Source organism: Oryx dammah, unplaced genomic scaffold (genome assembly GCF_014754425.2).
Source record: "Oryx dammah isolate SB20612 unplaced genomic scaffold, SCBI_Odam_1.1 HiC_scaffold_9, whole genome shotgun sequence".
In the NCBI taxonomy this organism is placed as follows: Eukaryota; Metazoa; Chordata; class Mammalia; order Artiodactyla; family Bovidae; genus Oryx; species Oryx dammah.
Genome location: NW_024070193.1, coordinates 14,121,959 through 14,146,843, shown reverse-complemented (window position 1 = coordinate 14,146,843; position 24,885 = coordinate 14,121,959). Strand labels below are relative to the sequence as shown.

The following is a 24,885-nucleotide window of genomic DNA, read 5'->3' as shown; positions in this document are numbered from 1 at the left end:
TAGATCTACCTACACCTACTCCTTCCTTTTTAAAAATCATCTTTTTTTCTGAAAAACTGAAATTTTTACATCTTGCTTCATTTCCTTCTCTCATCACAAATTTATCATTGAAGATTCTAAAGGTAACTGAACTTTCACTTCTAAATACCATGGCCCATCATCCTTACTCTGTCTCTGATAAACATCTATTTTTATTAATAAGACTAAAATTCCTCTCTCTTCTCCCCTTGTTCCAAGGCTTAATCAATTCAACTCTCCCACTGTAGTGTTGGACACTGTAACACAATTCCAATATTCACTTTGGTTCAGAGACTTGACTTTTTCCCCTCCCAAATAATGAATTGACTAGGATAAAAGCTTCAGTATTTCAAAATAATAAAACATGATTTTTAACATATTCCTGGGACAGAAGAGCAAAAAAAAAAAAAAAAAAAACAAAACTTTGGCTACAAAAGACAATTCTTCAAATACCATTACTGTAATTGTTTCAACCATTAATTGAATTTTCATCTAGTCACACTACACAATCCATAATTAATAACACATCGCTTTTGAAATTATGTTAAACGTTGATGCTTATTTGAAGTGAATTTACATCCATTTGTCTTGAAATAGAGGCCAATTCTTTTTATTGACGATCATGGTTTGTAAGCTCAGGTGATGAGAGCTAAATTTTTCTTAGTTCAAATGTCAAATTAATCTTGCCATTTATAGCTCTTGGCCTTGAAAAAAAAGGAAAACTTGGAAGATATCATATATGCTCAGGTCTGCCTTTCCTTTTTACTTTCTCCTTTTGTAGAACTACTAAAAGTAAGTTCCCTTGTATAAAATAAGCCAGCTGAGTTTACTTTTTAGCAAGTGGCTATAAAGCTCATGATAACCAAATACTTTTACTATTTTTCATTCAAGAGCATCCAACATTTCAACAGTTTTAAGTTTAGCATGTAAAGTTATATATTTAGGGGTACAAAAAGAAAAACCAAGTTTTATATTTGTCCATATTCACCCAAAGTAGATCAGAAAAGTTTTGTTCTTGGGAAAACAGATATTTATTTAACCAGGGGGCTGTGTTCAAGGGCATGCATATGTATGTGTCAACTCCTTTCTACCTCAAAGATCACACATCATTTGAATTTAAAAACCAAAAGCAATTCCATAACTCCCTAAATGTGCTGAACCAGAACTAACACAGTATGGACACTACCTACCTAATGCCAAAAGCCATTTCTCATTTTCAGGGTCATTTTAAGGGTCACAGTTAAATGCAAGGGAGATGGCCTCAAAATTCTTAGCTCTGGCCAATCTATCTTCCCTCCACCTACAAGAGCAATTCCAGTCAAGGTTTATTTTTAGTTTTAATTAATCCACTCTGCCTTCTCTCTTTGGCAGACAGCTGGCAGCGCTCCTCTGACCTTCTTTGGTTAACAGAATGTCAGGAGTACTCCTTGGAGAAAATGAGTGGGGTTTCTGCTCATTGGAATTCCTGCCAGCCCATGGATCCCAGTGACCTAGACATTGAGATGAAGCAAAAGGTCATTTTCCCAGATTTCCACTTCCACCTGGCTCATTTATCTGAACTCCTCTGTTCTGCAAACAGTCCAGCATGTAGGGCCCAGCACACACACTCCTGTTCACCACCCTACAACATACATCTTGTTGCAAGAGGTTCAGAGCAACCCTACAATGCCTAGGTATAGAGTCAGCATCTATCAAGGTCACACCAAGACTTAGGCACAAGTTGGCAATGAAACCAATGCATCCATTCCAACCCCCAATTTACTTTTCCTTCAATCAGCTCTATAATGTGTACGGAGCACAGTTCCTTTAAAGTGGTTCTATGGAAGAAGGAAAAAATGAGTCAAAGTCTAGGATGTAAGCATGGGAGTAGGTGTTGGAAGTGTAGAGGAGACCATTTTTGGGAGGGATGGTGTTAAGGAATTCAGAAACCAGATGATGTAGCTGTGTTGATGTCAATGTCACCAAGAATGACAACAAAATGGCAAGAAGGAGGCAGTGAGCTCAATGCTAAAGTATTCATGAGTGATGAGGAGGTCAGGAGATGGCATCAACAAGAGGGCACAGGAATGGTCCAGCCTGATGAAAAATCGTTGCCACTGTCCATACTTTATCATTGCCAGTATCAAGTTACCTCCAAAATCTCATTTTTATGTATTCAACTATCAGACCACCAGCTCATCTCCCTCCACTGGGACCTCAAAATAGCTGCTTCTCCATTGTCTATCACCTGTCTCTTACTCTCATTTCCTTCCTTACCCACCTGAGATTCCAAAGCTCATTTCCTTTGAATCCACCCTCAATTACATTAACTCTCTTTCCACCCAACTGGCACCTCAACCCTGATTACATCCAAGTTTTTACCTCCTCTGTGTGGCTAAGCAAGCAGCTAAATACACCTGCAGAAAAATACACAACTGTGTTGACCGTCTCACTTTAATTCAGTCACTAAATATCTCACATGGAATCCTATCCTTTGATGGCATCCTTCCACTTTACTCTTGGTCAATTATTCGTCCAGCTTTCCAGAGGCAACAGTTGCCCCCGTTTCTTTCCTCAAACCTCCATCCCTCTAACATTTTCACTCTTCACTTCTAACATTCCCTTCGCTTCTTATTCACTCTGGGGAAATAACGCAGCAGAATAAAGGAACACCAGCGGCCATACCTATGTCCCAAGCACATTCTAAGGTTTTGCTTACTAAAAGAGACCAATTGTCCACAGTCACTGCATGGGATTATTGCTACGAAAAAATTGCTTTCAACAACGTTTAGGGATAACATGAAAGTACAAGTTATTTATTAATGAGAAATCAACACAGAACTTCAGATTTCCAGAGTCATCATGGCCACTTCCCTTGCTATTCCTCACCTACCACAGAAGACACAGATGCTGGCCTGGCAAGTGTAAGGACAGACTGGGGCTTTTCTTCACCTCTTGGGCAGCCTAGACAGGTTGAGCAGGCAAATGGAGTATAGAGTGGAGAGAAAAAAGTGCAATGTCAATCTGTAGACAAGTCCTCAGAGCAGACCACTCCAGATAGGAATGTCAAATACTGAGAAAGAAGTGACTGAGCTGAAGAGTGAGCCAAATCCATCAGAATGATTTCCAACTAAAGTTGAGATTCTGAATGAAGAGTTTATAAACGTTAAGGATTAAGGCTTTACCAAGTATTACCTTTGGTATTTTTCAAAGTTGTTTCAAGCCATGAAGAGTCATCATTTAAATGTGGCTCTTCAGAAGGAGGTGCATTTCAGTGCAGGTGAAAAGTTCATGGTGGGGAAAAGTAATCATTAAATTATCTGAACACTTTCAAGAAAACTGATCTGGCCTAACCTTCTCATGTTATAGGTTAAAAAAATAGGCCCAAAGAGGTGAATCTATTCCTATACTACACAGCTATTTAAGGCAGCAGTGAGACATCAGTGATACCACCACAGCCTTGACTCTCTCTCTCGTTAAGCATATACCCCTGACTTCAGTGTTCTCTCACTGAACCCATACACAGTGCTGGAATCTTGCTCAACACAACAGAAGATGGCACCTGAAGGTAAAATTATCTGTCACCTGTAAGCTAGCTTCCAGGTCTTTGGACTCCGGTTTTCCAGAGTAGCAGTGTTGACACTGTCCTTGTCAGCACAGTTATCATCTGTTGAGCAGTCACTCTGCGCAAGCCAGCATGCCATGGCTTTGCATGGATCATCCGCTTTAACCCTCTCCGTAACGCAGGGAGAGTTAACGCAGCCATCCTTATTCACACACAGGAGACCAATGCACAGACGCCTTATCATTTGCACAAAATCACCCAGTTTGAAAGTGGCTTACTTAGCTGGCATATTGGCTATCATCTCCAGGACACATCCACAGTCCTGTCCAAGCCATAAGTGTGATGTTGAGTTACAGAACAAACATGCTCAGGTCTGGGATAGCACAGACTATTCCCAACAAACCCTTTGTATCCTTCATTTGTATTCTAAGGTGAGGCCAGAGTCCATAGTAGTGCATTTTAGAGACTAGAAATGTGATATATGACCAAGTTTTGCTATCTGCCCAGGATCTCAGGGGAAGAAAAAGCCCTTTGTGGGGTTAGAACTTGCATGGTAGGGTTAAAAGATGGCAGTGGGCGTGGGGCACCGAGACCCTCTGGGTGTTTTCTCAGCTTGGCCTCATCCCCAGGGACACAGAGCATTCGCTCTTCTCTCTGTAGGCTTCCTTACTAAGAACTACCAAGTGGTCAAGAAACCAACCAATAAAAGTGCCACTTGTTCCAAGAGCAAAGGTGCTAATTACCTGCTACAGCTCAGTCGTTTCAAATGGAAACCTTTAAAAAGAAAAAAAGCAGCCAAGTGTGTTCAAAATCCTGTGCCAAATGGGATATCCTGATATGGGCTCAGGAGCCCCAGAGCCAAGTCACAGACAGAGCAGGTGCCTCATTCGCTTCTGGGATCTTTATAAAGCAGGACAATGAGAGAACTTTCCACTTACCTGGAGACTCCCTCTGAAGGGTAGGCTCTTTTTGCCCTCAGCAGAGCCCAATCACCTCAGTCAATGCATTCATGTCCTTCTGTGACCCCATCAAGTCTCACTAACTTTCCCATTACAGCACAGCAGATGGGCAGACTCACTCGTAGTCAGTTACTGACTCCTCAAGGATTTGACTCTCTCCCCAAGTCTTAGGGTACTGGGCATTGGCAACCTCCCGAATTACAAGCTGCCCTTGGCACGAAGTCCACATTTTCAGGGCCTCTTTAGCTAGGGAGTGACTTTGCTTCCTTGCCTCTTCCTCCCTCCCTCCGTGCACCGTTGTGTAATTCTGCTGGGAGATAACCCAAAATATTCCCTGTGCCTGCCCCTTGCAGCTGTATTTCCATGCAAAGTCGGTGAACCCCACCTGACCATCTGCCGGGGAAAACTCTGGAAGGAAGGTGTTACGTAAATATGAGGGAAGCTCAGGCTGATGGAGGAGCTCTGTTCTCCTTGTCACTTTTGATAAATCGCGCACTCCCTTACTTGCTTCTCCTCTGCCTTCCCAGCAGCAAAGTGATTACTTAAGAGGCACCAAGCAAGTCTTTGTGGAATAGAAATAGCCGGATATATTCCCTTCCCCAAGGGCTTCCAGAAACCTCTCGGTAAACACAGACAAAAAGCTCAGGCACACCCAAAGCGCCTCCACATCCCTGCAAAGGGCAGCCACTCAGACCAGCTAGGGTGGAAAAAACAAGGTAAATTTTCCTCCAAATAAAAAGAAATTCCAGTTACTAGGAACAAAGGAAATGATAGATAGATGAATGAATGATAGATGCTTTCTTCCAAAGTGGAGGATTGGGTTCTCTTGTGAAAATGCATAAATGATCAAAAACAAATTCCTCACTTATTTCTAGGCACTGTTTTTAATGTATAAAAGGGGGATGCCTGCCATCATACCTCCCTCTCTGTTTTTTTGTAATACATCTAGTAAACCTCCACCAGAAACAAGTTGATTTCCTAACCATATAATTAATAATAATTTTCATATTTACTTGGCTTTCATCACACATCTTCTCGCACTGGTGAGGGAAGGCAGAGAGAGATGGTGATCTCCCCTTACTCTGCTTGGCAACCATTTCCAGTTACCTGAAAGGCCACCCTATTAAGATAACAGGATGTAAGTCAAAGTGAATGGGCCCACACACCATGCTGGCTGGCGGTGTGTGTCTACTTGTACTGCTTCAAAACATCCAACAGGTCTGGAAATTTAGTGTGAAAAATCAGTGAAGACCCGCAGCCCATCACAAGAAGGGAGAACAGGACCCTGACAGTCCAGTTAATGCCTATAATCACAGTGATAAAGGTTCATAAATGGCTTCATTCCACCTTGTCACTCACAGTCACCCCTTGCTCTTGCTACCTGCAGTGACCTTTGTCATGCTTTAGCAAATAGCTCCCGCTGTGAGTTCTCTCTTACTGAGTGGCCAGATGGGGCGGTTTTGCTCCATTATTTGCTTCTGTAAAGGGAAAATGCCAACAGAAAGATTCATTATGGTCCAGCCCATCTCTGCAAAGCTTCTCTGATTTATTAGGGCATAAACTGCTGTACCGGCTGTAATGAGACATAAATGTTCTGGAAGGCCTGTGAACTCCAGGAGGAAACGCCTTGCCATCACACTTCTGTGCACCTAATTTATTAACAGCTTGTGCCCGCACAGCCTGGAAAATCCTGCCAAATCTGCAATCTGCGGCAGTCACCTATGGGGTGGGCAAGGGAGAATGGAAAAAACGTGTCCAACTCAGACAAGTGACAGAAAACTTATGAGCACACTGTATGAAACGGGGATGCCAGCCATTTCTCCATGAACTCCTCAGCAGATATTTGGCCAAGCATGCTATATGGGAGCGCAAGATCTCCCAATTGTGTGATGCAAAGATCAAACTGGACATTATTATTATTATTTCAGGGATTTCCTTGACCTTGCATAGCGGAAAGCATTATATTTACCACACAGTAACCCCAGTCACGGTTTAAACAAACTTCCTCTATCATTTGAGGGATGTTTTCTTCAATGCAGTGTTTGTCCCAGCTTATTACAGCACTCATTGCAAGACAACTAGCATTTTGGCTCTCTAAACATCACCCTTTAAATTCAAATATAGAACAAAAAATTAACAACAGACCAGCACATTTTTATACTTCCTTTTATATAATCAATATTTTCTTAGATCATAATATGCATGTCTTTTAAATTCAATTTTGGTTGCATTTGCCAAACTTTATGAAAATAATAAGATTAAGTAGTGAGCTGCCAAGGAAATATATAGCATCCTGACTTGATATTAGGTATTAGGCATTTTATACTGCACACACTAATGAGAGGAGACCATCTTTTGTCACTGAAACATTCCTTTACAAAATATGTGTTGAGCATATACCACATGCTGGAAATCTGATAGAAACACATGGCTCCAACCCAGGACCTTCCATATGATTTGCAGGGCCCAGTACAAAATTAAATTGTGAGCAGCCTTGTTCGGAAAAGCATAAAGGATTTCAAGATGGTAATAGTAGAGCATTACAGCCATTCTGAACGAGAAGCCCTGAGCAACTGCCAGTCCAGTAGCATGCCCATGAAGACGGTCCTGCTGTACTGTGTGGAACATATAGTTTAATGAAGGAGTCAAACAGTAAGACAGTTCCACTGATAAGAATGTAAGAAACAGACATTAATGCTCAGAAGGAAAAAAACACTGCCCTACATAAAAGCAAGACAAAAGAACACAAACTAGGACACATGTTAAAACCTCTTTTATTGAGTAATGAACAGGAGGATCTCCTGAGATGGAGTAGTATCTGCAAATGCCCTCTTAGGAAGAAAGAGAGGTGTCTTGGCACAAAAAAGGCCGGGTTTGCAGTGAAGTCTGGGAGAGAAAGATGCCAGACCCCTTCAGGGTCTTGCAGGCCATGGCAGTCTTAAAAGAATGTTAACAGCAAGCACACAATGGAGTGGTTCCTTATCAATTGTATAAGTTCCCTTCCAGGGTCCTCCTCACTTGCATCAAGTGGCTCAAATGACCATTGCAGCAATCTGGGCAGGTTTTCAGAAGATACTTATGTTTGTAATATCAGAAGAAACAGAATGATTTTGTTTGTAATCTAAAAGACAAAGAATTTCCTTCTGATGCAAGGCAAATGCCAAGAGTGAGCTCACAGTACAATTCTACACCTGATAAATAAATCTTGGTAAACAGTGACTGAGATTTTGTCACTGTAATTCAAAACAGTGAAAGGTTAAGGATGCCTCCTTGAGAAATGGTGGAGCCATATCCACATCCTGACTTTATGGTTCTCCATCCCCAGCATGTAGGACCAAACACCCTAGAAGCACTCCTGCTCGTAAATCCTGGCCTCCTGAACTCTTCAGGCTGTTCGCACTTGTTTAGATATTACTTTTAACATTTGTGTGTGAAGAAAGAATGAAGACTAGGGTATTTTCCCTCTTAGTCACATGCTGATGACTCACCATGAGAAAAGAAAAAAAAAGGAATTCAAGGTATTCTATGTTTAATTGACCCACTCTATTTTTTAACTATACCTAATTTATTATTATAAATTCCCTCTTTTTCCTCATAATTTTCTCTAACAATCAAATCCACGATAATATATCCAAAAGTAGACTTTTCTGAGTTAGTTCTTTTCTATCTATATCCCTTCCTGATTAAAAATACATCCATCTGCTCAAATACACATTTGCCATCTCATCCAACCATCCACTCACACACCCATCTATCTATCCACCCATCTCTCCAACTCTTTTACTAAGTATTAATATTACAGATTATGAAATTCAGAGTCAAATAACTTACTCCCTTTGGCCTTTTCCCTCTATCTCTGGCAGTTTTTGTGGACTTATGAACCATAGTAAGGCACTGGGAAGAGGGTGAATCAATGTTTTGGGATTACTACAGCTACTTTACACATGGCTATTTATGCAGTATATAAAGCTAAGGAAAACTGATTTTCTTACAGGGAATAAAAAAGAAGTACATGATAAAATAAGTTTGTATTTCACTTCCAAGTTCTGTGGCTGTAAATAAAGCTTCGTTGGTCGAGCTAGGAGAACCCCAGAGGACTGATTCAAGAGCTCAGTACTGAGCGACAGACGGCTTGCCAGAGAGATGAATGCATTTCATTATCTTGTGCTTATTCCTTAGGCATAATTAGAACTCCTTTGAGAAGTCAACTAATTATGTAACAGCCAACAAAATATGTGAGGATTTCACTTTGGCATTAAGCTGAATCTATAAAGCTCTGTTTTAATTTATGATTTCCCATTAGAAAGGGACCAAACCGGACAAGCTGTTTCCACAGCAATGGTTTCTGATTAGTATCACTGGATAACATAAAGGTAGAGTATATATCTTCCCCTTGGGGCCTCACTGGAGAAAAGGCAGCTTAGATTATCCCGATATATTATTAGATGTCCCCATTGTCCCACAGAAACACAGCTGCAGGTATATTATTTCTGGCTGGGGCAACAGTAATATGAGGTATCAGCAGAGACATCAAATGAACAACCTGTACTAGCTGGCTTACTTTTTTCCCCTTTCTATACATTGTCTGTATGAAGCGGGGAAATCTGGTCCCAGCACCAGGGACTCCGGCTGAAGCCTCACACTTCCCAGCCTACAGCCAGCACCTCCATCTCTAGCCAGCCCTCCATGCTGTGCTTTCACTCTGATAAGGAACATCAGCGATCTTGCTGTCTCCAGGAGAAAGTGTCAGTTTCTGGACCCCTCTTATCTGCCTTTTCCCATCTAAAGGGGATTGCATCTCCCAGTCCAGGCCCAGGAAATGACTTTGGCACTTTTTTCCAGAAAGCAAGGTAAGGAAAATAATGTTGCATAACTCTTCAAATGGCAACCCAGAGTGTTTCTCAAGAAAGGGAAAAATGGAGTAACAAAGACATTTTTCAACAAAAGGAAAATGAAAGGCACAACCTCTCATTTCATTTGCAGGTAACTTATAAAACGAATGTGACATTTTCCCCCAAAGCCCAAGTTACTCCTGGATAAATCAGCTTCAGATGATGCTTTAAAGAAAAAAAAAAAAAAAAAGGTGGGGAAGTAAGTCATCCAGCTGCTATGTGACTGCCAAGCAGCCAAAAATGGTTCAATAGACTTCTGAAAATTTCTAATGACAGTCTATTTTGGACCATGTAGATACAACTTTCCAAGTCCAGAAAGGAAAGGTAGGGCCTTTGGGATTCAAAGGAAGTGCAAAGGAAAGGGATGGCAGACACAGGCATCGGGGCCACCACTGGCCTCCTGTGCACAGCAGTCTGCCCACTGGTCACAGCCCTGCCCCTTTTCCGGCCAGATGGGCCCATACCATCCTTCTCTGCTAGCAGGCCACAGAGCTGCCTCCAAAGGCCTGCAGCTGGCCCTTGACACAGAACCTCCTTGCCATCTGCGATTCAGCGCAGGCAGCTGGAGTGAGTGAAAGAATTAATGCGATTTTCCACTCTCCCCATTTGCTTTGAGGGACTCTAGTGAGAACTGGCCTGATCAAATCACCTTTAGGAAATGGAAAAATCTAACTCACCACAGAAAAAGGCAAGCATAGCAAGGAATGCTGGAGATGAACCAAGGACTGGCTGAACAAAGCTGCACCATTAGGGCCACAAGAAAGGGAAACACAGACCCAGAGAGCAAAAAAGGTGGCAGCGAAGCAGCATCTTCCTGTGTGTAGACAACCCCTTCTCTCACATGTCCGCCTTCCCATCCTCAGGGCACGGAGTTCGAGGCCTGGCATGCACATGGCAAGGAGGGGGCTCAGCCGCCATTACCTTATGCATCTCACAGATGTGGCAGCTGGTACGAGTTAGCCAGGCAGTGACCACATTTTGGGGAGAAGTCATCCATTGATTTATCACAGGGGGCATAAATCATAAATGCATTTAGTTGTCTTCATCGCCTTTCTTGTCATCCTGCCCCTCTGAAGTGAAATTAAGAGGCAGATGTATTATCTGGGATCAATTCCAGATCCCACTCGTGTTTGTAAAAAAAAAAAGGAAACCAGGACAGGTTTCACACAAAACTTCTGCCACAGGCTGATCAAAGTCCCAGCACCTCGAAGGCCGAGTCAGTGCACAGAGAATGTGGAGAAGCTGGGTGATGAGAGGGGTGGTTAAATCAGTTCACTCACTCCTCAGTCTCAGCTAGGCTGAGGTCGGCAGGAGACGCTGCACTGTCCCGACAGCAAGCCAACCCCTGCGTGAGCTCGGGACTCGGGCTCACAGAGCTCTCCTGCCCTCCATGAACTGGCAGGTCTCAGAGGCAATGGGAGCACAGACAGTGGTTGGCTGCAACTACAAGGTTTTCAATTCAGTCAATGAAGACAATGGCCACAACAAAGCAGACAGACACTCTTCGAGAAAGGTCAGGAAGACTCATCTCAAACCCTTTTGCATTCTGATGTCTCAGGTCCCATTTAGATCTTTTCAGGGATCCTGTCTCATTCGTACTGCCTTCCTGGAGAAGTTTGTCCCATTCTATTCCATGGACCATAAGGTATTGTCACATGCCTGTTCTAATGGTTCTTGCAAAAAACTCGGAAAGAGCTGCAACAAGCTACAACAGCTACAAAGCTATTTTATAAACTAGAAGCTTAGAGAGTTCCACCTCTTTCTCCTGATGTCAGAGGGCCAAATGTTCATTCCTAGATCAAGATTACTTTCACTGGATCTTTTTTTGAAGGGCTAGTTCCCCTTTAAAGTCTACTTTGTTGTTGTTGTTTTTAATGAGAAGAGTGCATAACAGGCTATTTCCAAGTCAGAGGAAGGGAAAAGATCAGTACTTTCAGGAAAGTTGAGACAATTATTCTGTGGGAGGAAAAATACATTTCAGTATCTCTTTGGCTCATACAGACATCCTTCCGTTTAAAGTATAAACCAGAAAAGTCTCCTTCAAAATTCTAAACCCATCACTTCTTGTCTCTGTCCCACTGAGGCACAGAAACAAATCATATGAAAGCAAAATTAAAATGATCCAGATCTTAAAAGCCATGAGTTCTGAGGATCAGATTCACAGAACCAAGGATTGAGAGTGCCAAAAATTCAGGCTCTGACCCAAACAGCTCCAAATCCCTGCTCCTAACCAGGTTAACTCTCTTCAAATCAGAAGGCACCTTCCCAGGGCTGGATGTGGTCCCAGAAGGCTGCAAAGCCACATAGCTATTCTTCCCTGTACATCTCTAGTTCTGTTGGCATTCGGTGCGATTTCCACTTAGGCCTCTTGGCTTTCTAATAAGGCATATCAGGCAGCAGACTTCCTGCTAGATAGTTAACATGCAGTTTATTTAAGTCTCCCTTATCAGCCACCATCATCAGCTGTTCTGTTTTGTAGATGAGAATCTCCAAGGAGTGAAGAAGACAGGACCAAATCTTTTAATGTGAAGACCTTGGGAGGGAGCAGAAAGGTTCCTACAGAGGCTCTGAGCCAAGAGAAGGTTCTGAAGTGCAGGGCTGTAGTGATGGGACATATTCACTAAATCCTATAAATCTCCTCCCATTGTACTTTTTATAGAAATGATTAAGGTAGTCGGACAGATGGGCTTCCCTGGGGGCTCAGTGGTAAACAATCCAACTGCCAATGCAGGAGACAGGGCTTCAATCCCTGGGTTGAGAAGATGCCCTGGAGAAGGAAATGGCAACCCAATGCAGTATTCTTCCCTGGGAAATCCCATGGACAGAGGAATCTGGTGGGCTACCATCCACATGATCGCAAAGAGTTGGACATGACTTAGTGACTAAAACAATAGTCGGAAGGATAACAGGTCAATGACCAAAATCATTTGGCATTAGGAATCTCAGGTTTCATCCCCAGATGTTTGAAGGGGTAATGCAAAGGTCAGCCAATGGAGACTATTGGATTTCAAAGAATCTACTGGAAGAAGGAGTTTCATTTCTGAGGCATAAAGGTGATTTTTCTGTATCAATAGCTAAAAATGCAAAGGGCTCCTCTGGGATAAAGACCTATCAACATAAAAGAAGCAAAAAGTACCAAGAAGTGCAAGGCTCAGGCTCAGGTTTGGGACTGAGAATTCTTCCTGGTGGGTTGTTGGGATCAAGTTCTGCTTCTGATGGATGGAACAATTCCCACAGTTACTTCATTTCCTTGTGATGTTTACCTAATATAATACAAGATGAAAAACCTATCACTGAAAGGAAAGCCGTAACTAAGACTGCTGGAGTTTAGGGCCATCGGTAACTTTAAATCAAGTAGTCAGGGTGGCTCTCATTGAAAAGGTATGCCTAGGAGAGGACATCATGAAAGTGAGGAGTGAGACAATGTGGAAATCTGGGGGCAGACTGCCCCAGGCTGAGGGCACAGGAACTGCTGACATCCAAAGGCTCGGAGCAGCAGGCTGTGTGAAGGAACAGAGTGGAGCCGAGGTCACAATGAATGGGCACCCACCAAACCAGGCCTTGAGGGACTCTAATGGCACTTGGGCTTAAACTTAGCAAAGAGTGGGGAGCAAGCAGACATCTGAAGCTTCACTGGCACAATCGACCTCCAGTTTCCAAAGTGTCTGGCTGCTGTGTAGACAATAGGCTCTCGAATGCTTACTTTCAGTGAAACCAATCTACCTGAGGATTAAGAAGAAATGTCGTTTGACTGTAATTTATATGCATGTATGAGAGCAACGGGTGGGGAAGCACGCTGGCCACCATGCCGCATCGCCCCTAATCCCAGCACACCAGAGCATCTCTTCTTGATGTTGCCAAGTGCCCTCCCTGGCTCAGTCTATAAAGGAAATGAAGGAAAGGGGGTAACAGCTCACAGGTGAGCTGATGAACAGGCAAGATGGGCTCAACCTGGCCCATCAACCTGGCCAAAGCTTCCCCAGGACCCAAGTATCTCCTAGCCAGTGTGTCCTCCTCAGAGGCCTGGTCCCAGCCTTCTGAGTCCTCTCTTCCAAGTTTCTAAGTATGGATAATGACCTTCTCTTCCCCTTTCCACTCCTCTCCTCTCCCACCAGCCAAAGGGGAGTAGTGACTTCCATGATACCCTAAACTGTTTGCCCCTTATGCTTACTAATTCTTAATGTTAAATGCTCTTTGCTAAAATAACTGGTGGATTTCTATTCCTGATTGGACCCTGCCTGATCTACTGGGCACACAAACCAGGTAAGTGGCATTTCTCAGTGGGCCCAGCTTCTCAGAGCAGAGGCGGATCTGTGAGCCACCTATCAAAATGCCAGTCCTAGAGCTGGACCTACAGAGAATGGAAGCAAGGAAACATTTTTAAAGTTCCCCCAACCACTCAACCCTCAGTTTTCAAGTACAGGTGTGAACAATTTGATGTAGATGATGATCAAAATCCCCAGCTTCAGAGTGGTGGGCTCTGGGACCAGTGACTTAACCCCTCTGAGCCTGAGACCCCTCACCTATGACATGAGGATGGTAATAAAGTGTGTCTACCCAAGGACTGATGCTAAAGCTGAAACTTTTGGCCACCTCATGCGAAGAGTTGACTCATTGGAAAAGACTCTGATGCTGGGAGGGATTGGGGGCAGGAGGAGAAGGGGACGACAGAGGATGAGATGGCTGGATGGCATCACCGACTCGATGGACATGAGTCTGAGTGAACTCCGGGCATTGGTGATGGACAGGGAGGCCTGGCGTGCTGCGATTCATGGAGTCGCAGAGAGTCGGACACGACTGAGTGACTGAACTGACTGACTGACTGACCCATAGGGCAGAGCTAAAAATTAAATGACAAAACCAACTGAAGTGTTTGACTCTGCATTCAGCATGGGGAGCAGAGATGGACTCCCTGATGAGTAGCTACAGGACAGCCATTTTCAGGAGGGTGTGAGGGTTACTTGGGAATGGGCACTGACCGCCCACCTGCCTTCTGAAGACAGTAGTGTCTGGGCAGAGGCCAAGGTCCCCACCAGAGCCCACAGAGAGAAACAGCACTGGTAGCAGCAGGGGAGGTGCCCACACAGCTGCTCTGAGTCCCTGACAAGAAATGCTTTTGCAATGGCTGGCAGCAGGCATGCATCACTAGACTTCGTTCCTAACTTGTCTCATCATGTTCTTGCAGGAGTCACAGGATGTCTAGTACCAGCAGAAGTAATTAAAAATAAACTGGGAGACAGTGAACCATTACGACTCTCCCTTCAGCAGTGAGGAGGGCCTGCATGAGCTCTCACCATGGTGACTAGAAATGTCTTTCCCTGTCATACCACTGACTGACCAAGAGAAATGAATGGTCCTGCTATTTTTTCCAAGACAGCCGTAGGATTGATCACCCTTGAGAAAATACAGCAACGACAGAAACTCACCCAAAACGTTCAGACCAAATGTGACTTTAGTCAGGGAGGGAGGGAGGGAACGGAGAAATGTAACCACCCAACTAAGACCTGAAGTGAAAAAGCAGTAAGAAACAGGAGCAGCTGGGAACTTTCATAGGAATTTCAAAAAGCCGACTACCTTCACAGACATCCACTCACATTATTTATGGTGAAGAGAGCCAGTACCCAAGCTGCATGCCCAGCCCATGTCCATGCCTCATAGACTGACTCCCATACAGCAGCCAGAGGAAGCTTCTGAGGACAACCAGGGCAAGCCTCTCCTCTGCTCAGGAGCCTGCAATGACTCCCCACTAGCCTTGCAGCACAATCCCAACTCCTACTGTGCCAATCACAGGCCAGAGGAGCTGGCCTGACTTGTCCTACCAGTACCGCACCACCTATGACACAGCCCCAGCAGGCTCTAGCCAGCTGCTCTTTACCCAGCTCCTCACACACACACACAACTTCTCCTCATCGGGGCCTTTGAAACTACTGTTCCTCTACCCTTTCCCACCCCCTTTCCCTGCATGCACTCTGCTTAAAGAGGGCTCCCTTGGCCACCCCATTACTCCTGTCTCTAGCCCTTGTTTGTCTCTTCAGAATGTGTCTAATTACTGGTCTTCTCACTTTTTATCTGTAATCTGTTATTTGCTCTCTGAAATCTCCTTGGAGCTATCATGTCAGCCCCATACTTCTGGGCTCTGGTCCAATGGCCTGGGACACAGAAGGTCTTCAATAAAAATGAACTGCTGCCCCCCTCAAATATGGCTACTCCCTGTTACTTCCCCCTCGAACAGCCCTTTGCCACCCTAAGCCCCCACCTTAAGCTGGTTCTATGGGATAAGGAATGACAGAGCCAGAGTGCAGGTGGGATGGGAGGAGACTGTTGAAACCCCTCCTCTAAGAGCAGTGGGATTTAACTCCTTTCCCAGTTGCCTGTGGTTTCAGGAAAACCCCTGCTCTAAATGGGCTCAAATGAAGGCAAAAACAGATGGAAGGGGCTTTGTAAAATCATTTGAAAGTCAAAGGGAACAAAGCAGTTTAGGAAAAAAGAAAGAACAAAACCTTCCTTCCAAATCACTTAAGATTATTTCAGGGCTGGCATTCTTAAAGGGATAAGCCCTCACTCTTCACTCAGCTCAGGAATTCCGCTTTCCAGACTGGCATCTGCCCCCCCATCCCCCGCCCCCCAAAGAGGAGAGAGGGATTCCTGAGCTTTCCAAAACCACCCCAGAGGTACTGAGGCAGCTAAATCCTTCAGCTCCTCCAAGGCCACTAGGACCCATCTGGTTGAGGCATTAGCTCCAAAATTATGCCAAGGGAGGGAGGTCTGGGGCAAAACTCCCAAGAGTTCCAGGTGACAGACACGAGCTCAAAGAATATGGATTTCCAACAGTTTTCAAAAGTTTTCCAAAGCCAGGTCCCCAAATCATTTTATGATCAAGGGCCTCCCTTCACCAAAAGCTCAAACCAAAAGCTGCTTGTACCTATACCTCCTTGTAGCCCCATCAGGCATCCTCAAAGGACCTGGAGTCCTGGCTGTCCCTCAAGGGGCCTCATAGCTACCACCCCCACTTTTGTTCTGGTGAAAAATAAAACACATGACACTCATAACTGAAGTAGCATTCACATTTGAGGTCGCCCTGTGCTTTCAGAAGAAGACAATCATTTAGGTAGTACACCCAGACAGCCTCTTCTGAGGCTGCACAGCTGGCCCTGCACTTACTTTCTGCCTGGGGCCCCAGTGGGCTCTGAGATCCCCAAAGCTCTGACACTGCAGATTCTCCCACACTTGGGGATGGGAAGGCCAAGGAGACAAACCCATTGCCCTGATGACAGAGTCCTCAGTGTGGACAATTCTTTCTCTGACGAGAGGACATTCAGTTGTACTTTTGCCTTCCAGTTTTGTGCATCCTGATTAAGGGCTCAGCCTGAGTGTTCAACTGCTGGGTTGTCATTTCAGCTCCATCAGATTGGTTATGGAATCCTGAATCAATTATAGAGCCTCTTGCTGCCTCGGTTTCCCCCAGTTTTGAAAACAGGATAGTAACAGAACCTACCTTATGGGGTTTCTGTGAGAATTAAGTGCACAAGAAGTAGTCAGAGAGCATTCAATAAGAATTCATTTTGTTTTATATATTTAAGTACAGGAAACTGGTTTAAAACATTCTCTTATTGATGGAGACCTGGGAAGTAAACTGAGCAACCTTGTTTCTCATCACAGACTCACATGAAAGACAGATGGCATGGTGACACCCAACACGTACAGAAGGGTCTGCAGGGCACACCCGGGCAGGGTTTCACAGTTTACCTACAGCAGAAGTGAGTTAAGACATGGTCTGTTAGATGACAGTGGCAGCCAAATCTTTCTCCCTGAAGAATAACACAGAGCAAAATAAGAGGTGTGAAATCAGAGTGGGTGCGTTCTGACCCCACAGTGTCAAGGATTCCATGAATTCCATTTCATTTGGATTCAGAGAGTCTCTCCTTTCCAGGGTCTTGGTAAAAGGGGAATCTGATTCTCTCTAGGGTGTCTCCTTTGTTGCTTCAGGGACCCAAAAGATTGACACTCTGCCATGTACCATGTCACAACCAAAATGGAGTTGGAGGAGCAGTTACATGTCACATTTATGAAGATCTGACATTCTGGGCACTGGGTGCAGTCCCAGGCTGTGTACTTGCCTTTGGCTCTCCTTCTGAACCACCAGATCACGGTGTACTGTGCCCCAGCCCTGGGCAGCACTGAAGGAGAGGTCAGGAGCAAGGAAGGACAGAAACAGCTCATGACAGAAAAGAAAGGGCCGCATCACATTTGGGGGAGAGATGCCTACAGCACAAAGAGAAATATTTGCCATCAACTCTCCTATCTCCTTTCCTCCCTTGAAATCTTTGATGTTAGTACTTGGATCTGAAGTTCTGTGTCACGATAGGAGGTTTTCTGAGAGACTGTATTTCTGCCTGCAATGTGGGAGACCTGGGTTCGATCCCTGGGTCGGGAAGATCCCCTGGAGAAGGAAATGGCAACCCACTCCAGTATTCTTGCCTGGAGAATCTCATGGATGGAGGAGCTTGGTGGGCTACAGTCCACAAGTCGCAAAGAGTTGGACACGACTGAGTGACTTCACTTTCACTTTCACTTTCTCCTATCATGTGGTTCATGTATTTATTTGAATAGAACAAAAGCAATGGAAAGGCAGGAAGAACTCACCATTATCATCTTCTGTTGAATTCAGCTAATGTATATATTTCTAAAGGCATTGCAATGACTCTCAACCATATACTCGCTGGTCTAAATTTCCTCAAAGATTCCTTCAGATCAAGGGTTGGAAAACATATTCTTAAAAGGCTAGATAATGAATATTTCAGACTTTAGAAGTCAGATGGTCTCTGCCACAGCTATTCAACTTTTCAGCAACAGATGATATGTAATCAAATGGGTATAACTCTTACAACAATACTTTGCTTACAGATAATAAAATGTTAATGTCATATAATTTTTACAAATCATGAAATATTCTTCTCCTTTAGTTATTTTTTTCCCATTTAAAAATGTGAAAATCATTCCTAACTCAAGAACCTCCCAAAGCAGGCAGCTGGCCAGTTTGCCAACCTCTTTTTCAAATCACTAACTTACCATTTTTTTACCTGTCACTCTGTCTTATGCATCATGGGAGGTAATGACTAATAATTCCGTGACCTTTTTCTTTTTTTAAAGTTCATTTGGAAGAGCAACTACATAGATGGCAGGCATAGCCATTTTTCTAATTTAAATGTAGGCAGCTTTATTTCTTGAGCAGATCCTGGAATGAGTCCCTTTCATACTGAAGAGTTCATATTTTATTCCAAGTGTATAAAGCTGCCATTCAGCCACTAACCAATGGATATTATCTAAAAGTAAATGGCATCCAATAAATGGATAAATAATTCCTCATTTCTGCTTCCAGAAATAACATACTGGCAAGGGACACATTGCATAGGCGATCATGATGTTGCCTTCATAGACTTAAAGCTAAATCACCATTAATGCCTTCCTTCTTCCAATTTATCCTATAATGTTTTACTAAGCAGTTGCCTTGCACAAGACCCTGGTTAGGAAACATTCAGTTCAGTTCAGTCGCTCAGTTGTGTCCTACTCTTTGTGACCCCATGAATCGCAGCACACTAGGCCTCCCTGTCCATCACCAACTCCCAGAGTTCACCCAAACTCATGTGCATTGAGTCAGTGATGCCATCTAGCCATCTCATCCTCTGTCATCCCCTTCTTTTCCTGCCCCCAATCCCTCCCAGAATCAGGGTCTTTTCCAATGAGTCAACTCTTCACATGAGGTGGCCAGAGTATTGGAGTTTCAGCCTCAGCATCAGACCTTCCAGTGAACACCCAGGACTAGTCTCCTTTAGAATGGACTGGTTGGATCTCCTTGCAGTTCAAGGGACTCGCAAGAGTCTTCTCTAGCACCACAGTTCAAAAGCATCAATTCTTCAGCGCTCAGCTTTCTTCACAGTCCAACTCTTACATCCATACATGACCACTGGAAAAACCATAGCCTTGACTAGATGGACCTTTGTTGGCAAAGTAATGTCTCTGCTTTTGAATATGCTATCTCGGTTGAGCATTAAAACAGGACAAACACAAGTGCATCCCACTTCCTTTTGCTTTTCTTTCTTGGAATCTGACTGCCATAAGGTAAGCAAGTCCAGACTACTGTACTGAAGAAAGAAGACTCACAGGGTCTCCTGGAGGGTCAGACATAGCGTGGAGAGAAAGCCCTTGGAGAAGAGAACCAAGGCAGCCCCACCACGCTCACAAATGCACACAACTTCCTCAGTGATCCCACCTGACACCATGGGGAGCAGAACCACCACCTAGTTAACCCACAAAATTGAAAGGAATGATAGATTGCTATTTTAAACCATTAAGTTTGGGGATGTTTCATAGCATTGCTACCATGAAATGATTTTCTTTCCTTTCTCCCTTCACCTTGCTTCTTCAAATAGCTTTCTATTGCTGCACAATAAGCAAGACACATGCAGTGGCTTAAAACAGCAAACATTGGTAATATTACAGTTTCTGTGGGTCTGAAGTCTGCGGATGGCTTAGCTGAATCTTCTGTTCATCATTTCACAAGGCTGCTATCCAGGTATTCATCTGGAGGCTCCAATAGGGGAGCATCTGCCTCCAAACTCAGCCAGACTGTTGACAGGACTTATTTCCTTGTAACTAACACTGAGGGCCCAGGTTTTTGCTGGCTGTTGGCTGGAGGCAGACTGCCCCCAGTTCTTTATCACATAGAATCTCCAAACAGCTGTTTACTTCATCAAATCAGCAAGGAGAGTCTCCTGCCCTTAGGGAGTGTCCAGTCTCTCTCTTAGGGGTTTTCAAGAAAGTTAGGCCCACCCCTGACAATATTCCTCTTAATTAGCTAAAAATCAACTGGCTTGAGACCTTGATTATATCTGCAAGATTCTCTAACCTTTACCATATTCTGTTGTTTAGAAACAAGTCACAGGTCCCACCCACACTCTAGGTGAGGTGCTCAGACAAGGCATAAACACCAATGGGCAGGAATCATGAGACTACTCTAGGCACTCAATGCCACACTTCTCAGCAGGGACAGAACAGAGCACGGTGATGGGACTGGTCAGAGATCCAGAACCTCTCCTCAAGGACTTATCAAACCAACAAAGGTGAAAAGCCAGGCCCAGAGGTGATTACAGTGTTGGATTTGAAGCTATACACACCCCTTATATGGTTCTGAGGGAGTGTGACGTGTAAAACTCAGGTAAAGACAAGACGGCATCTGGCTAGAGAAGAGAAGGGAAAGTTTATGGCAGGCCTAAGAGAAAGAAAGAAACACCTAGAGGCTGGGTAATCTAGACCATGCCTGTGTTAATCCCGAGCAGTGGTCCAGAATTCTGTACCTATGGGTATGTGAAGCACTCAAGTGAAGGAAATAATGGAGCATGATGAAGACCAGGGCCAAAAGAACCAGATGTTTGCCATCTAAGGGGGCAGCCATCCTTCAATTCCAGTCAGTTTCTGCCATATGAGAATGCTGACTCCAAAGTGCCATGTGTACATCTTTGTAAAACTAAAACTTTACTATTATTATTACTATTCTGTCTCCAATTTTAAAATGATAATCAGTAACTGACAATTTTTTAAACAAAGTATGAGCCAAGAAACACATACCTGTGCACTGGATTTGACTGAGGGAATAGACGCTTGTGGCTGGATGAATCACAAGCTTTAATAAAGATTGCCAGGAGAAATAGCAACAAATTCAGATATACAGATTATACCACTATAATGGCAAAAAGTGAAGAGGAACTAAAGAGCCTCTTGATGAGGGTGGAAGAGGAGAGTGAAAAAGCTGGCTTAAAACTTAACATTCAAAAAACTAAGATCATGGCATTCGGTCCCATAACTTCATGGCAAATAAAAGGGGCAAAAGTGAAAGCGGTAAATAGATTTTCTTTTCTTAGACTCTAAAATTACTGAAGTGGTGACTGCAGCCATGAAATTAAAAGATGCCTGCTCCTTGGAAGGAGAGCTATGACACATCTAGACAGTATATTAAAAAGCAGAGACATCACTTTGCCAACAAAGGTCTGGATACTCAATTTCCAGTAGTCATGTATGGATGTGAGAGTTGGACCATAAAAAAAGCTGAGCACTGGAGAAATGGTGCTTCTGAATTATGGTGCTGGATGGAGAAGACTCTCTGAGAGCCCCATGGACTGCAAGGAGACTGAACCAGTCAATCTTCAAGGGAATCAACCCTGAGTATTCACTGGAAGGACTGAGGCTGAAACTCCAATAGTTCGGTCACCTTTGCAAAGAGCAGACTCATTGGAAAAGACTATGATGCTGGGAAAGATTGGAGGCAGGAGGAGAAGGCGGCGACAGGGGATGAGATGGCTGGATAACACCACTGACTCAATGGACATGAATTTGAGCAAACTCTGGGAAAAAGCAAGAAAGGACCGAGGACCCTGGCATGCTTCAGTCCATGGGGTCACAAAGAGTTGGACACAACTTACTAACTAAAGAACAACAAAAGGTAAACATAGGGAAGCACAAGTGGCAGAGCCCACTGAGTAACCAAACCCTATTCCTTGGGATGTTTCTACAGCACTAGTTCCCCAGTGCGGTTTGCCCACCAGTACCATTCACATCACCTGCAAACTTGCTTGAAATGGATGTTCTCAGGCGCCACCAGCCCAACTGAATCAGAATCTCTGGAGCTGGAGGTGAGCAATCTGTGTTGGAACAAGCCCTCCAGATGATTCTTATTCTCACCAAAGTTTAAGAATCACTATGTTATAGGAATCAGGTTCCAGCCTTAAGATCATTTCACTCTCTCCTGAACATTTCCTGTTTCTATAATTCTGAAGATAGCAAACAACAGCACAACACAACCCTCTACTAAATACCTAACGTTCAGAATAATAGAGAAGGATGACCGCTTAGACAGGATGCAGCGTCTCACTTTCACACAGTGCTAACGCACATTGCAATTTTATACAAATTTATTCCCTGCACCTTCACAGAGAAGTCATCAAGAAGATGAATGCATACGCATATGAATGTCATGGACCGCTCCAGAATGGAGCAGGAGGAGAGGGATCCTGCTATTAATTTCTAATCATAGATTAGAAAGGCCCTCTTGCTACAGAAAGAAAGTCTGCCTCTGCTTGATAACACTTCATAAGTAGATCAAACTGCTTCATGGAAGGCTGAAATTTGCAGGACCCTGGTTCTAATTAATCCAAGAAAGCATCTGGCCTGAAGTCAACACTGTTTCTTTGGAAAGATATGTTGAAATTCCTTTTTTGTCTGAAGAGTTACAATTTTTCAGCCTTCATCCTATGCCTCTCCCAGCAAGTAAGGATAGGATGTTTAAATTTCAATATTCCCGGGCTACAGCTATCCATCACTTATCACCAAGCAAGAGGGATTCATGTGATTCAGCATATAAATCTCACGTTAATACATTTGCTGTTAATGGAGCTGCTTATTAAAAGGCCCATTTACTTCATTCTTTATTTAAGATGGTCCCAAATAATGTAAACTACCCTTCAACATGGTGTGAGATGTCATGGCACCTGAGAACACCGTATTTGATGACAACACATCCACAGCCCTACCTTTTACCAGCGCTGCCCCCAGGGTCCTCAGTCACTCAGCTCCTTAGGGCTGTGCATTACGAGGTAGTGGCCACGTGCTCAGCAATGTTATGCGCTGTGGGGGTGCAAGTGTAAACCGCATGCCCCCTCCTCTGAATCATGTACATTTATCAGGAATTAACTCTGTCCTCTACCTTTCCCTGGAAATCATCACCTGAAGTATCTCACTTAAAATCTCTTTTCCAACAGTGAACTTCCATCTTATTCAACTACTGAACTCTAAAGTCAGTGTTTATTGTGAGAGCTGCATTCAGCCATACTTATTCCTGGATATCCCTCAGGCAGGTGCCAGGCCAGAGGCCCACCTACTCTCAGCAAGCCCAGAACAGCTAGTTTTCCCTCCAGCTTCAGAAATAATGGCTGTCTCTAAGGCTGAGCAACAAGGGAAGGAGATGTTATCCATTTGGGGAGCACATTTTACAAAACATATGCATCTTAAAGCACCAGAGTCGTGCTTGGTGAAGTGAGACGATTATGTTACCAAAGACACGGGAGGACCAAGAATGACTAAAAGAACAAGGAATGGCAGCTCGCAGTGCCTCAAGCGCGTGTGCTTTCTGGATACAGTTGAGTGCACAGTTGTCATTTGTCTTCTGTTTCTTTTTGCCATGCGTGTGGTTAGCTCAGTTCCCAGAAATTAAACATACAAAGTTGAAGAAGCAAAACAGACTTGGTCTAAACAGTCTCATGCCCCTACAGAGACAGTCAGAGTAATGCCACTGACACAAAGGATAGGAAAGGGCCTTTGTGATACCTGCAGGCTAGCGCCCTCTCTGATGAACTTCTATTTCTTGCTCAGACCTCACCATTAAGTTGAGATAGTGATCACCAGCTACCAATCTGCTGACTGGTGTCTACTTGAGGTACTTAATAAAAACATGGAATCCTGGGCCACATCCTCAGAAATTCTGATTCTGTAAGTGTGCAACAGGATCCATAATTTAAAAGCTCTCCATAGGGAACTCAAACTGGCTAACAGCTTGAAGAACCTCTGGGTTAAGGCACTCAGAAGACACCAAAAACACTGATATCTGTCACTGACACTCTAACATATGGGTTTATCAAATAAATAAATGTTAACTTGGAAATAAAAAAGAATTTGAATAAAGAAGAGACAAGCTTTGCCAAGAGTAAGGAACAGCACTGGGGGATGAAGAGGAGACTCTGGATGGCAATGAGGGTACAGGAAGGCACTACAGGAACACGGAAACAGAGGACTCGGCTACAGGGCCACATGGTTGCCTTCCCCATTCTAGAGGGGCTGGGTTCACCACCCAGCTCTGGCTCCATGGCAAACATAAACGAAGAGAAGCACTGTCCATCACGGACAAAGCACACCTCACAGTGAGTCTTTTCACTGAACGCACTGAACACTTCTACATGGGTTTCTTCTTGCTACCAAAAGAAGTTTCATGTTAAAAACAAGGAAAGCCATAGTATTCGGCTTTGGTCAATCAGGAAACACAAGGCTGAGAAACCATAGGTCATGAGATGAAGTCCACACAGGGTACTTATCCATGGAGAAGCTGGAGGTAATAATGCAACAGAGATCCTCCACAGACGATGGCACCACGATGCCATCAACATCAACTTACCTTTCGATCTGGCCAATTGTACTTGGCAAAGATAGTATCATAGGTGTCCACTGCCCCATCAGTGATGAGCATAATGGCCTGGCTGCAGATGCTTCCTTGTCCAGTGTGGTTGAACTGTGGGAAGAAATAAGTACAAACTGAAAAACACTTCAGAGGGCTATGTGTACCCAAGAGACTTCGGAATCATGAGATCTTAGGTTCAGGAAGCCTCTTAAAATGAGAGTTCATTCTGCACCACCAGAAAGAACCCATAGG

General features: G+C 44.0%; 1 protein-coding gene across 2 annotated transcripts in view; it reads right to left on the bottom strand.

Moving 5' to 3' along the window:
• CACNA2D3 (calcium voltage-gated channel auxiliary subunit alpha2delta 3) overlaps positions 1-24,885 on the bottom strand; it is an 874,546-nt gene that overhangs the window by 353,668 nt on the left and 495,993 nt on the right. For both annotated transcript variants that reach the window (XM_040246536.1, XM_040246537.1), the window contains exon 11: positions 24,631-24,744. In XM_040246536.1, the coding sequence (XP_040102470.1) occupies positions 24,631-24,744 (114 nt within the window). The remainder of the gene's footprint in view (positions 1-24,630; positions 24,745-24,885) is intronic.